The sequence below is a fragment of the Parasteatoda tepidariorum genome, chromosome 6 (assembly GCF_982258835.1).
Source record: "Parasteatoda tepidariorum strain Cologne lab strain chromosome 6, Ptep-v5.0, whole genome shotgun sequence".
NCBI classification, from domain to species: domain Eukaryota; kingdom Metazoa; phylum Arthropoda; class Arachnida; order Araneae; family Theridiidae; genus Parasteatoda; species Parasteatoda tepidariorum.
The window spans coordinates 110,282,965-110,298,828 of NC_141760.1; the positions used below are offsets into that span (position 1 = coordinate 110,282,965).

General features: G+C 28.3%; 1 protein-coding gene and 1 long non-coding RNA gene across 2 annotated transcripts; both read left to right on the forward strand.

The window, feature by feature from the left end:
• The first annotated feature begins 158 nt into the window (after positions 1-158).
• Positions 159-8,575, forward strand: LOC147808274 (uncharacterized). Its single transcript, XM_087166455.1, has 3 exons — positions 159-277; positions 6,601-6,754; positions 8,255-8,575. Exons 1-3 carry the CDS (start codon positions 269-271, stop codon positions 8,452-8,454), a joined length of 363 nt encoding a protein of 120 aa, XP_087022581.1. The 5' UTR covers positions 159-268; the 3' UTR covers positions 8,455-8,575.
• A 2,258-nt stretch (positions 8,576-10,833) lies between these two features.
• On the forward strand, positions 10,834-15,208 carry LOC147808275 (uncharacterized). The gene is made up of 3 exons (XR_015434962.1): positions 10,834-10,879; positions 11,748-11,985; positions 14,536-15,208. It is a non-coding gene; the product is annotated as an uncharacterized LOC147808275 (long non-coding RNA).
• Positions 15,209-15,864: the final 656 nt, after the last annotated feature.

Consider the following 15,864-nt stretch of genomic DNA (forward strand, 5'->3'; position numbering starts at 1 on the left):
GCTTCTTACATACAATTCTTGCTCAAATTTCAGGAATTTTTTCCATTATTTTTAAAAAAATTTACATGCGACGTTTTTTAATTTCTATTTTCAGTTTTTTAAAAAACTCATCCTTGTAATGTAAATGATAGAAGTTTTTATTTCTTTATTTTTTTTCTGGCCGTATGTAAAAATGAAATACACCACAGGTAAACTCATTAAATGAAGATACAACAGTGGCGTTCAAAAACCAGTTACTTATATTGTCGCTAAGCAATTTACACTTGATATGATTCAAGTAAGTCAGAGACTAAAATTTATATTTTTCAAAGGCATTTTGAGAAATATCCCTTAAGAGAGTGCCATACTGCGAGGGAAACTTTTCAGCACAAATTCTCATTCATCTCCATAACTAGTTTAAGTGAGGAAAAACTGAATTCAGACAAATCTAGAGTAAATCATGAAGTTTCCATCTCTGGAAAAAAAATTCTAAATATCAATCTGCAAACAAATTATTGGAAGAGAACTTCATCGCGTAATAATAAATTATCTTCTCATGTTTTATTTGAATGTTTTAAAAATTTATTACCAACATTTGAAACTTTATGGCCTACTCTATGTGGTCTTAAAGGTGCTTATTTTCGTTTTTATGAGCCTTTAAAGGTGCTTCTTTTATTAGGTGTTTTTGAAAAGTGCTTAATTTGAAAAGTGCTTAATTCTCGAAAATGAAATTTTTTTCTTTACCATATCGATTTTCGCCTCGTATTATGCAAAAGTGTGGTTTTCACATTGTTCGATTCCATGTTTTTGCAATTTATTCAAACACGAGGCTTTTCTGCTTATCGTCGGTCCATAGCGTATGAAAGCGCCAATCATTTTACTTGTTTGATGAAATACTTGTGTTGGGTTCAGTGAAATTCTTGCACTCTCATGTGCAACTCTGCTGCATTTTGCAACATATTCTCAATTTCGGGCTTCATTTTCTACCCTCTGACATCGAACCGAAAAATCTCTCAATCATTTTATAATGGCTAATTTTAATCAAGAAAGGAATTCTTTCTCAGAAACTAGCTATTTTGTCATGATCACGTAAAGTCTTTGAAAAATATTTTGCATTTGAACCAAAAAATCTCTCGATCGTTTTATAGTGGCTAATTTTAATCAAGAAAAGAGTTCTTTCTCAGAAACTAGCTATTTTGTCATGATCACGTAAAGTCTTTGAAAAATATTTTGCATTTGAACGGAAAATTCTCTTGATCATTTTATAATGGCTAATTTTAATCAAGAAAAGAGTTCTTTCTCAGAAACTAGCTATTTTGTCATGATCACATAAAGTCTTCGAAAAATATTTTGCATTTTTTTAATGCATATGGGTTATTCTTTTGAGAACTGTTATTTTTGATTCAAAAATTCCCAAAAAAGTAAAATGAATGAAAAGATTTGAAACTTTTTATATTAGTAGGCATATGTAATGGCATAATGAGAAAATCCTTTAAATTTTACTTAATATTAAAAGAAATTAATAAATTTGATAATTTTTGAGGAGAATGACGTTAATCTTCGGAGAATGATGGTTTATTTAAATACATGTGTTTCTTCATCAAGTTAAAGTATACTAAGCATATTTAATGTATATTATAATTTTGTTTTATAACTATGATAGTTTTCTAGGTTATCAAAATAGAATTGGATGGAATGATTTTCACGCATGATAGGATTCTTTTCTGATGTTTGTTTTTAAATAGCTATGTATGTTTAGGAAATTATCATTTAAATTTTCCTACAATTGGAACCGTTACATCAATTGTTAAATTTCTTGAATGCATGGTCTTCACTTTGCCAGTATCTAAAATGTTACCACTCTCGACGACTCAATCTCCTATTTTAAACTTTTTATGCACACCTTTCTTTCTGTCACTTTCTGATCGGCTATTCTTTTAGTTTTTTCATTGTTCTAATCAGGGTTCGTTGATTTAAATCAGCTTGATTTAAATCACGATTTAAATCATGTTTTAAATCAAATGATTTTTTTAAAAAAATCATTGATTTAAATCAACTAATTTTTTTTATCTATATATATTGATTTTAAGAGTTAAAAGACAGTGTTTTAAATTTTTGATACTTCTATTATTTTCTTTTCTTAGTATTAAAATTTAATTTAAATAAATTTCTTGGTGTGTGTTAAATTCTAACACATTTGAAATTACATTTTTAAAAATCTTTTGATTCTTGAGATTGAAAGTACAGATTAAAGTAAACATTTAATGCTGTCTTAATATAGACTTGCATAGCTGTAGAAAGTAATTAATAAACATGAATTTTTTTCAAAAAATAATACAAGTAATGTTAATTAAAATTCTACCTTTTGAATGAAAAAGCGTTAATTAAAATCTACATCATATTTTATTGGTGGAAAATGTATATTTCTGAAGCTTGAGGTTATATTAAAAAGAAATTACCGTAATATGCCAAAAACAGAAAAAGAAAAAAAAACGGGCTGATGAATTCAGATGTTTTTTTTCCTATTGTAGTGTCATTCTCTTCCCTTTCAAACTCTTTCGAAGTCTATTTGATGCAGTAGGGTTATTAACTGGTATTTTTTTCTCATAATATGTTTACAGTATCTTTGACATTATCTGATTTTCTATAAAGAAATTTTGTGAAAAAAAATTCCAATGAATACATAGATTTTCTAATTTTTTTTTAGCTTAACTTATCTATTTTGATATAGAATTAAAAGTGAATATTTTAATATAAAAATATATAGATTAAATATTTATTTATTTTTTGATGAATACTTCAGATGTTTTTTAACATTTATAAACACAGTCTGCTACATTTATTTTGTCATTTTAAAAATCATGAGAAAAAAAAAAGAAATCACAATTTTGAATTAAAGTTATGGTTTGCTAACTGAAACTTTGTTTTAATAGTTAAAGCACAGGGGTCTGTCCAAGCCGGTACCTTTACAAATTCAACATTAGGAAAAATGATAGAATAATCACACAAAATACTTATTCTTAAAATTTTATTTTTGTGTCTCGTAAGAAACAATAAATCCATATTTTTACTATATTTGTGTTGATTTTTTAATATAATTTTTAATTTTCACAAAATAGGTACCTCTCAGAAAGACCCAAACAGACCCCTGAAGTATTCTTTAAATTCTCTATTTCATCTAGTCTTTAAATTTTAATCATGCATTTCTTTCAAAATGGTTGCTATGCATTCAAAGCCATGTTTTAGTTAGAGCTTCTAAAATATTGTTACAATATAGTTTTAATATTAAGTTAATTTGTTTAAACATTTATAATTTTTTTGATCATAAATTAAAGTTCTTACAGTGTATTTGAATAAAAAAAAAATCTGATTTAAATCAAAAAAATCCGATTTAAATCAAAAAAATCTGATTCTTTTGATTTTTTTTAAAAAAATCAAAAAAATCACGAACCCTGGTTCTAATTAACATTTACACTGCCCGGGATAGCCTGGTTGGTAGGGCACTGGGCCCTGTGTCCAGAAATTCATGGGTTTGATCCCCGCCTGCCAAAGACTTCCTGTGTAGTAAATGGTGACTGATGCACATTAAACCTGTCGAGTCGCAAAGTCCTCCAGGTTTTTATAACAAACCAATACCTCTGGGGGTACTGATCCGGGAGTTTTCTTGTCTTCTGGATTGGTTAAAAAATTACAAGGCTTCGGAGTTGAACATCAGCATAGCATAGAATAGGTTGACTGTTCAACAACGGTTATAAAAAAAACTCCTGTACAGGTTACTGAGCATAATGAGACTGAATCTCTTCCTTATATTTGCAACTTTAATTTTTGGGGGTACTGATCCGGGAGTTTCCTTGTCTTCTGGATTGGTTAAAAAATTACAAGGCTTCGGAGTTGAACATCAGCATAGCATAGATTGGGTTGACTGTTCAACAACGGTTATAAAAAAAACTCCTGTACAGGTTACTGAGCATATTCAGACTGAATCTCTTCCTTATATTTGCAACTTTAGTTTTCGCTAAAACAAATATGTACTAGTATTAAATCTGTTGATAATTGTTTTTTCAGTTCATTTACTGTTTTCTACTAATTTGCAACATGCACTGTACGTATATTTTGGTAAGTCCCCCTCTAGCTCTTTAATTAAATTGGAAGGACTAATTTCTTATTTTATCTTTATTGATTTATTGGAAATCTTTTCTTGGTTTTTAACAATATATTTCTTTTTTTTTTCTTCTCTAATACACACTTTTTGTACTTAAATAGTTCCTTATCATCATACTGTTTATAAATCAGCATTTTATCTTTTCAATTAGGGTATTTCCTATACAAACAGTCTTCAAAGTTGAAATCACAAGTTATTGCACACAGATGACTTATAATTAGTAATATTAATCTCATAAAGTTTTGAGATAACCATTTTCCAATTAGCATGTACTATGTATCAACGCATCTTTAATTGTTGGTTATTTAACGTGTGTATTCTTCAAAAAGTAGGATAACTAATGTAACAGTTTGGGTTTCCATGTAAATATTTTTTTTAGTGTATAAATATTTTTTTTTTACTTTTAGCTCTTTTATCTCTTTCTTTCTTGTTTCACATTCCTTTTTACCTGAGCACATTCTCAATTCATCTGATTAAAACAAACTATGTTTTTTGAAGTTTCATAAGTTACATAATTGTTTTTAAAAATTATCATTTGACTGATTCTTCGTGTATTCTATATTTCAGAAATCACTTTGAGGAACAGAATGCTCTATACTTTTTAAAAAATTTTCCACTTAAAATTCCATTAAATAACTTTTTCTATGTGAGTCTTTGCTAAAATTTTAAAATTAGTTCCTACTTACAAACATAGTACTACACCGAAAACCAATCGCTTGCATACCGATGATGATATACTTTCCTTGCCCTGAAATTTATTTAGACGACTTCTTCGTTTGGGTCTTAGTTTTTAATTCTATAAAATCACTTTTTATAGCAAACTCTAGTTTTTGTGAACAAGTACATCAAGTATCTTTTCAATTTTGCTCAATTTTTTTTGTCTAGTGCTTTCAAACGAAGTTTACTAAAATTCAAAACATTATGCAAGGAAATTCTTAATGTGATTTGTTTACTTGAAGGCCATGGAAAATTATCATTCAATGATGGTTCGTTAACATTTTTATCTGATTCTATTAAAGCTTGTTTTTTCAACTTGTAGTTGCAAGAGTTTTTCTTCCATTATTTCTTTTTCACCCTCAAGTTACAACTAGTCATCTGGGAGCCGGGTTTCACTGGTCCCCTTTTACTTTTTTTCTGGTACATAATCCGATCTTTCTTTCTTTTTTTTTTAAAAAAAACTAAGGAGTATTCTGGATTTGTATTCATTCCTATCTTTCTTGACTTTTTTATTCTATTATGTTCTCTTTTTTTCACAATTTAATTTTTAAAAAAACTGATCAGGTTAATTCACATTCAAAAATATTTTTAAAAATAGTTTGACTTAATATATACTGTAATTTTTAATGAAAGTAAGAACAAATCACGAAAAAGCAAGAAAAAAAAATTACATTTTAAACAATTACTCATCTTATGAATAATGAATGCTTTAGAATCATTCCTTCACATTAGCATCATTCCCTCATTTTAGCATCATTCCCTTATTTTATATGTTAGTGAGGGAATGAAAAATTTAATAAAATTTCAAAATAAAAGTTGAGCCAAATTGATTTCTGAAATCCATCACGTATATATATTTTAGTACAAGAAAGCAACCTATAATTTTCCACTTTTTTGGTAACATTATATTTTATTTTACTTTAAAAATAGATATGAGGGAATGATAATGGCAAAAATTTTTACCTCGTTTGATGCATTCAAATTTGTTACACAGCCAAACTTTTGTAATTTAAAAATGAAAACATACTGCAATTTTTGTTCTATGATGTCAGTTGTAAACTAAAGTTTTTATTAAAATATTTTTATTACATTGTTATTGTAGGTGGTAAATATATTGTTGTGCGGGAATGATGCAACATACTAGAGAAAGTGCTGTAGTAATATTTTTATCAGAAATAAAATTTAAAATTGATTTTTTGAATTGTGTATTTTAATATTTTAAAATAAAAAATACCAATTAGTTAACTTATTTACTATTTATTTAGAAACAATTTTTTATTTTTTGAAGTCAACAATGGGAACTAGTGAGGGAATGATATAATGGTATATTTTAATTATATAGAATAAATATTTTTATTTTTTTGTTAATCTGCATTCTGAAAGACACTTTCCCTGAAAAAAAAAAAGATATTAATAGGTCATAAGACAAGCATGGAGTATACTGAGGACATAAAAATGACTGTTTCTGTGAGAATGACCCATATAGTGTTTAAAAATATTTTTTAAGTGCTTAAAAGGTGCTTTTTTTTTGTTGAAAGATTTGGCTATGCATCTTGCATGACTAATTATAAATTATATATATTCCTAACTATATTACTGAGCAAGCCCTTGAAAAATTTTTTTGTTTAATTGAGTGAGAACATTGTTGCATATGTGTTTAACAACAAGTTCGTTATAATAAGATTTTCAGCTGCTATTGTGAATATTGTCATTGTATATGAAGGATGTTTTATTCTTCACAGAATTTATCTGTTGATTCTAATGGGATTCTGGAATTCGAACATAATCCTGAAACTGCCTTTAAATCCAGTTCTGCTGGAGATAAAATTATAATTTTTCCCAGTACCTACATATGTAATACTTTAGGATGGGTTGAAGAGCCTATAACAGTTCAACGTAATTATATCTTATTTATATGTACATTTTTTTATTTATTCAGGGACATCAGATATCATATAAATGATCCATCTACGACCATGTGAAAATTAACAACTTTGATTTTCCCTATCCAAAAGTAAAAAAGGATATACCTGAGAAACTCATAATCATGCTTTCAAACACTGATAATTAGACATAATAATTCAGACTTATTTAAACCAACCACAGTGCTGGTGTAAAATATCTTCAGTGATAGACTGATCATGGGTTAGAGTCCCCTCACCGTCTGACTAACCGCGGGAGGTTTTCGTGGTGCATGTCCTCAGATCATCCTCAGAGAAGTTTTCCAGACTCTCGCCAATAGTCTATTGTGTAGCTTTAGTGTGACGTAAACAAACAACAATCTAATTCCTGCATTTTAGTTTCACGTATTTAAAAATTATGTAATATTTTATTACAAAATGATTCAATATTAGATATTTCTTTTTGAAAGAAAGAAAGGTCTCCCCCCTAATCCAATTTCTTCCAGGGTGGAAAAAACTATTAATTGCTGTATGTAACCATGGTGCTTAGCATTTTTAAAAAGTGTTTAAAGGTGCTTATTTTCGTTTTTTGAAAGCCCTTAAAGGTGCTTTATTCATTGGGTGTTTTTAAAAACCTTTTCGAAAAAAAGGAGATTTTCTCTTCTTTACTATGTTGATTTTCGCTGCGCATTACGCAAAAGCGTGCTTTTCAAATTGTTTTATTCAATGTTTTCACAATTCATTCAACCACAATCCATTTCGGCGTACTGTCGATCCATAGCCAAAGAAAGCGCGAATCATTTTACATGTTTGTTGAGTCTGCCTGTGCGTCTACTGAGCTGGGCTCAGTGAGATTATTGCACTCTCATGTGCAACTCTGCTGCTGCACGGTTCCCAGCAGATCACCGAAGTCAAGCATCACTGACTGTGGTCAGTGTGCGGGTGGGTGACCACTTGGATCAGTCTGCGTAGGGACCGAGGGTGTGCGGTATTGGTCCTCGTTAAACTGTGCTACCGTAAAGTGCTCGACTTCGCGGACAGGTCGTCGGGCTACCAAAGCGGGGGTGCCACCCCCTCTGCAGAGGATCAGAATTGTGATGGCATGTCTTCGGATCATCCTCAGGGATGTTTCCCAGACCGTCGCCAATAGCCCATTGTGCAGCTCTAGTGCGACGTAAATGAGCAAATCAATCAATCAAATCAGCAACTCTGCTGCAATTTGCTAGATATTCTAAATTTCAGGCTTCATTTTCCACCCTCTGATAACGAACCAAAAAATTTCCTAATCAATTTAAAATGGCTAATATAGTCCAGAAATGAGCTCTTTGTCAGAAACTATTTATCTTTATCATGATCATGTGAAGTCTTTGAAAATTATTTTGCATTTTGTTAATGTATATAGTGCCTAAAAAAAAAATTTTGAGTTCTTAAAAGGTGCTTATTTTTTGTTGAAGGATTTGACTATGCACCTTCGTAATTCATTTAACATTTTCAGACATCATTCAATCAGTCCTTGTATCGTTTTCCTTAAATATTTTTGGAGTTGACTCCTGTAAGGAGATTGTGCTTGAAGCAACAGGCAACAGTGATGTCTTTTTAAACTGTTGCAGCACCAGAATTGTAGAAATTGTTAATGTCATATTAAGAGTGAAGAAGGATCTGCTGAGTTGTCCGCCATGGAAGGTGCATTGTTGACAGTAATGCTTCTGATCATGGAATATTGCTGCTGGGAAGTGCGGAAGCAGTCTTGCAAGACACCATTGTTTGTAATTCTAAGGTAACTTGGATTTCTTTTGTCATGGTTTTATTTAAAATTGAATACACATACCTGCCAAGTCTTCTGGTTTTTAACGAAGAATCCTGTATTTTCCGACTATCTCCTGTTACCCGTGTATTCTCGAGTCCTGTGGCAAAAATCGTGACAACATTGTCGCAGAATGTGGCCGAGTTCTTGCAGAAGGATTTTTCCTTTGGGAAGTAAAAAATTTTGGTTTTCTTTTCTGCAGAAATTTTCTTTCTATTCTTTGTAGTTTTTACTATTGTACACAAAGTTTTTAAATTCTATATATTTAATACGATATTGTTTATAACAACACCTGAATCTCGAAATGAAAGCACGTATTTAGTAACCCCTTTTCGAAGAGTCTGGCACGCGTGATTTCGCCGTCGTTCTTTTCTTCCCCCAAATGTTAATGCTACGGATTTCTTGATTTTTTTAATTATTTTTTTAATGTGATGATGATTTACAAAATGCAAAAAAGGAAATAATTACCGTGTTTTCCACCTACGAAGTATGAAAATATCGGCCATAATATTAGAATTTTTAAAAAATGTTACGTATTCAAATAAAAAAATTATATTATTTTAACTGAAAAGTTTATTTTTTTATTATTATTATTTTTTTTTTGAAGTTGATGCTTCTGTTACTTTAAATTAGTAACATGTATATTTGTTCCCCCAAATGTTAATGCTACGGATTTCTTGATTTTTTTAATTATTTTTTTAATGTGATGATGATTTACAAAATGCAAAAAAGGAAATAATTACCGTGTTTTCCACCTACGAAGTATGAAAATATCGGCCATAATATTAGAATTTTTAAAAAATGTTACGTATTCAAATAAAAAAATTATATTATTTTAACTGAAAAGTTTATTTTTTTATTATTATTATTTTTTTTTTGAAGTTGATGCTTCTGTTACTTTAAATTAGTAACATGTATATTTGTTATTTTTAAAAATATCGTTTATGTAAGAAAAATGTTAGTATTAGTGAGGCAACTCGTAGGAAGCCCGAAAAAATTAGGATTCTCAAATTTCTGTGTGATCGTTCCTTCAAAAACAATTAAATTCCTATTTTATATATTATATAGCTACAACGCTTAAGAAAAAAAAAGCTAAAATGCAAATACATGAAAAGAACACGAAAACGAATTAATTTTTTATGGTATCTATTTCTATATAATTTTTTATGGTATCAATTTCTATATCGCTGCAAAAATTATCGTCTTCGCTTAAGAATAAAAAAAAATAGAGCGTGGAAAGAAGAAGAAAAACTTATTATAACAATTATAAACAGCGATAAATAGTATTGAGTACAGTTAAGTGCGGCGAGCTCTCTGCTTATCGCTTATAGCTCTGCGTTTTGCGACAAATATATCAAAGCGAAGCGTTCTATTTACGTATGGAATATGTTGCCACATTTTTAATACAAAAGTTAAACTTTTCTCCACTTTGATAAATGTAAACTAATGCGAACCTTACAATTAAATTATGAATTCCTTCGTATATTGGTTTAAGTTGTCGAAAATTAATATTTCAATTGTAAGGTCCGCATTAGCATACATTTATATGAGTGGAGAAAAGTATATGCATTTTTTAATAGTTTTTTGAATATGGATCTTTGAAGACGAAAAAGCATAGATTTTCTTACAAAATGACTGATAACTAAAAAACTAATCCAAGTTTTTGAAAAAGAAAAAAAAATACTTCTTCATTATGTCAAAACACAATTATGTGCCGAGTTTCGTGCTTGGACGAGGCTTCTGGGGCGATATAATGTAATTACAGACACACACACACCCGCGTTTATTATTATGTATGGATGAAGCATTTTTTCTATATGACCCAGTGAGAAAGGTTCTCATAATGAAAATAACTTTTAGTGAAAGTACTGTTAAATGCATGTTTTATTTTTAAAAAAAATTCAAGTTGAAATTTAAAAATGGACAATATATGTTATGGATTTTTAAATTTAGATACAATTTTAAACCCAAAATTTTAATATAGCAAAATTATCTTTGAATATATGGGGAAAAATTAATTAAAAATTTACCAGTCATAAATGATTTTTATTTGTAGGCACAGTATTTGAAAATATCTTTTGTATTTACTACCATATTTTTGTGTTGATTTTTTAATATAATTTTTAATTTTCACAAAATAGGTACCTCTCATAAAAACCAAACAGACCCCTGCAAACTGTAAGTGCTTATAATATTTCCAATTTTGAATTTCTCTTTTTGATTTACATGATTATGCATGATGTATCAAAAGTCAATTTGTAACCTGAAATATGTTACTGATAAAATCTCCAGTATTTCATTTCTCCAATGTTGCAGGTATGGATACATTTTTAAATGGTGACTGGATTAAAATATAATTCATTTTAAATTTGTATCACATTTTCTATACTTACATTTCTTACTTACCTATTATTAAAGAAACCTTTTTGTTGAAAATGTGGATGTTTAGCAGCCGATGTGCTTCAAGATGAGAAAAAGGGATAGTTTGTGGCTAGGGGGGAACCAGAGGGTAATAAAAAATGTGACATCAAGCATTTTGATGAGATAAAAAAATTTAGGATCAGCAGATACATAATTGTTTTTTTTTTTTTTTATCAAAGTAGAACATGTATTCTGTGTATCCTATTTTTTATTACAAGCAAGGTACAAGCACCTGAAAAGTCATGGTTTTCACTATTTTTTAAAAAATTCAAGGAAAGTCATAAATTTAGGTAGTCGAAAAATCTAATTTTTAAAATGGATTTGTCTAACAATATCCCCACTCAGAGTCATATTTTATTAAAATATAAAATGTTCTTTGAAAATTTCACAAGCATATGATAAATTTGATCTTAGAAGAGATTTATATAATAAAACTTATGTTTTTCTATGAATTACAGTAGATTTTAATTATTTTTGAATTTCATATAACATTTACTGGCTTTAGTTATTCTTCTTTTTATTTCCATTGTAATATTGTTCCTCCTGTTGATTACAGAACCCAAGTAAACGAAATTGTCAACTACCTCAAATTTACATTCTTCAATTTCTAAATAGGTGTTGAGAAAATTGATGAGTTTTAATTTTATCAATTATTATTAAATTTTCATTTTATCTACATAATCTTTTTTTTTTCAATTATGTTCTGATTTCTAATAACCTAATTGATTTCTAATTGATAATAATAATTTCTAATAATTTGTAGAAAGATGGTATCCAAATGAAAGTTCATTACACTTACAATCTTCAAATATTGAGCACAATGAAAGGTATGGACTGCATGTAGATGCAGAAGGTGAATATTCATCTGAAAGCTTAACTGAATTGCTGATTTCTGATTCTCACATAACTCAAAATGGTTCTTATGGAATGTTCTTGAACAATGTCCCAATGACAGACATATTATTGCAGAGACCGAGTGGCGATTTCACGATTCTCAATTTGTAAGTATTCTGGGAGCACAAATTTCAAAATGATGATTCACACTAACTATTTCCATTAAGGAAAATTTCTTACATTTATTGATATTAAGAATTTTGTAATTCAAAAAAAAAAAAAATTCTCCAAAATATTAAGTTAAATTTATGTACGTAAATGAAGGATTTTTTTTTTTTGGAAAAGCAGGGTGGCTACCCACCTGGAAAACCTGGAATTATCAGGAAATTTTTTTTACTGGAAAAAATCTGGGAAAGTCAGTGAAATGTTGATAAAAACCTTGAAAAATCAAAGAATTTTAAAGAAAAGCTGGAATTATTTTACCATCTGTTATATCCTCTTTATTTAGACTGAAATCAAGCAGTTGAAATATCATCAACTTAGTAATACTTTTCTTGCATTCTTTCCCTGATAAACTAGAGTGCCATATGAAACTGTTGCTAAATGAATGGCAAAATCTTTGACCTCTTTGGAGATGAAGCAGTTTAGGAAAGGCAAAAATTGTAATAGAGGTGGAGGGATATTTGTGCTCCTCAGGCTGAATTCATTCAAGTTTGTTCCAATGCTTTGGGGGTATTTTTCTCTTTTAACAAAATGTTTTAGTGTTTTTAACTTTTAAAAAACTAGTTGGTTATAATTTAATAATAGATTTTATCTTGCACTCTTTTCTGAAAGCTTTTGTCTTCTCATCCAATGAATTATTTTTTCTTGGCAAGGCCAACCAATCACTCATTTTCTTGAATCGCTAATAGCAAAATCGTTACAATTGTTGCATTGATGCTAATTTTGTGAATTTCATTTTAACCTTTTATAGCATGTTTTATTGAAACGAAAAGGTTCTTTAATGAACTAGATTTCAACATTAAATGTTTCTGTTGTTGGTAAATATTTGATTTTTGATTCAAAATTCGAATTGTGTATTAATCACAATGTCGACAGTTTGTGAATGTTTCGCATACATTTCAGAGATATTTCCGAAACTGTTTCTCCTTTTACCCTAAAAAGCTGGCAAGAAACAAAGAAAGTATGAAAAACATTTTAAATGATGTATAAACTTAGAATATAAATTTTTATTAATTATATTTGTTTATTAGAAAGAAGGAAAACGAAACCTTGTATTTTTATTCTTCACTGTACAGGTACTGGTTTCAAGTTGTTGATATTTCAATATTTTAAACTTAATATTAAACAAATAAGGTATCATTTTCAAAGTAAAAAATCGAAGATTTTGAAATAATGACTTATACCTAAATATAAATTTTGATCAAGTTACAGATTATTAAATGAAAGGCAACATCATTTGAAAATTTTTTTTATTTTTAAAAATTCACACTAATAATGGAAAGGAAAGAAATAATAATAGAAGTGAACTGTAACAAAACAGGTTATTAACAGGCACAAATGTGTAGAAACATTTCACATATTGATTTACAAAAAAAATTCTCATGCACTTATTTGTATTTTAAGTACGATACCAAGATACATAATTAATCGTACTGTGACTTAAAATAATCTTGACTAAGATTTAAAATAATTAAATTATTTTTTCTGTTTAAAGCAAAATTTTGATAATAAATATTTTTATTGTAAATTAATAATTGTTTTTGCATCAGATACTACAGCTTTTCTTTTTATTACATTTGTTTTTACTTATTTCATATCTTATTTTGCTTTTTCTTTATAAAATAAAATATAAATAGAATCCATCTAAATATTCATTTAGGTTAGTTTACAATAATGTATTTCGCTGCAGTAACCTATTAAAATTTGTTTAACTATGCTGTGCTTTAAGTTATTTATATTATGACTTAAAATTGATCAGCGAAGTTTTTATATATATATTTTTAATTTACTTTTATTTTGTTTATCTATGTGAGGTAAGCAACTCAGTTTCAATTTTTTGAGAAACAATTTAACTTTATTTAGAACATTTTAAATCAATCATTTTGCTTAGAGCTTGAAAAATGTATGTATTTAGAAAGAAAAAAATTAAGAACATTCTGTAGTTATTTATTTATTATTTTGAGTAAAGAAAATTTATATTTAAAAAAAATAATAAACGCAATACCACAATAACACACATCCTATTCAACTATTAGGTAAATGAGATACAAATTGTTAGTAGCTATTAGGCCTGTAATTGGCAGATGAAACTGGAGAGGGGATATTAAAAAGGGATAAAAATTTATTCTAGAATTCATAGAAAATTTTTTCTTCATAAATTTGCCTCATCTCTAATGTTACAACTAGGGACATATGCTCTTTCTCGTTCACCGTTAGCTATGCCACCAATTGCAAGTTAAAGGTACATCTCATAATATTGTCTGCTTTGAAACATCAAATATAATAGTTTGTAAGAACTGTACAAAAGGATCATTTAATTTTATGCAGGCAATAAATAAAGCTATTATTTTTCCTGCGCGATCTTTTTTTTTACAGGAAAATTTTTTATTGACTAATAATACAGTAAAAAATTGTAAAAAATTAATTGTTGTGTCATATTTTTGCCATTATGTTACTTTGTATTGTAATAGTAAATTTCTTTCGTTATTCCACAGTTTCCGTGGTTAAGACATACTGTCGAGAAGAGTGGTATTGGTAGTAACGGAGAAAAGGATATTAGCGTCTCCTCCACCTGCAAAAGTAATGCTTTCAAGGCAAGATCTTTTCAAGAAGAGTTGCCTAAACCAGAAGAGCTTAACAATTCAGCCTAAGTGAGCTTCTGAACATGGTTAACTTGAGCATGGAACGGGAAACACAGCATCTCTACAATTAACATTCTCCCCTTCATTTTCTGCCTTCAAGTTGTATAATAAAAACCAGTATTCAAGAAGTTGATACAAACAGATTTTGTGAGAATCTATGGAAGAAAATTCTTTAAAATTATATTGATTAACTAATATAATATTTTCATGTAACTATTTTTCTATAAACAGTAATTGATTTTTTTTTTCATTCATGTTTTTATCATTGTGCAGTATTTTTAAAAGTAAATAGTGTAATGTGAGACACCGAAAATTCCAGTATTGAATAATGAAAATGTTATACATTTCTCTTTTCATAGCTGCCAACTCTACTGGATTTTGCCAGTTTCTCCCGCTTTACTGGTCTAATCCAATCTCTCCTGGTTTTTGTACATTTTAGAAAAGTCCCTAAAATTAAACTTCCTAAAAAATCCCTATTGAAATCAGGGTTTGAAAAAACCCGGGGATTTTTGAAAAACCCCAACCCGCCCGGGTTTTATTGAAAAAACCCGGGGAAAATTGGGTTTTATTTGAAAAAACAAGGGGAAAATTGGGTTTTTTCATTTAGTGCTCATAAACTATTTACTGTGAAAATATTTTTATGTATTAAATAGTGATGTATAAGCTTAAAAATAGAAATACATCCAAAATAGTTTGTATAAAATATATATATTATAATTAAAATAAGTTTAAAAAATGCACTATCATTAATACATGTTTGAATCTTTATTCTTAAATTCATAACTTTTCACAATTTTTAACTGAAGCACTATAAAATATAAATGCAACAATAATATAAAAGGAACAAGTTTATTAATCTTTTTGTTTTCGTTTATGTTTATATGTATATATATATTACTTATTACAAATTTATAATCAGCGAAAACTAAAATTTCATCTAACTTTTACCTTTAATAAAATTAAACTGGAATACATATTTAATGATCTTCCATGTTTTTATAATACGATTAATAGAAAGTGAAATTAAAATTACGTATAATTATAAAGAGTATCATTTACTTGTCCCATTTTTCAAATATTTAACCTTAGAAAAAAGACTGCATTTTTAGATAAGTTTTAACTTTATAATTTTAAAAAACAAATTAATTTAAAAATTACAAAAAAGCATATATAAAAATTTTT

Coding starts and splice junctions, on each gene's coding strand:
- LOC147808274 (XM_087166455.1), top strand. Junction 6,755..8,254: donor AGAGCCTATAACAGTTCAAC/GTAATTATATCT, acceptor TAACATTTTCAG/ACATCATTCAATCAGTCCTT.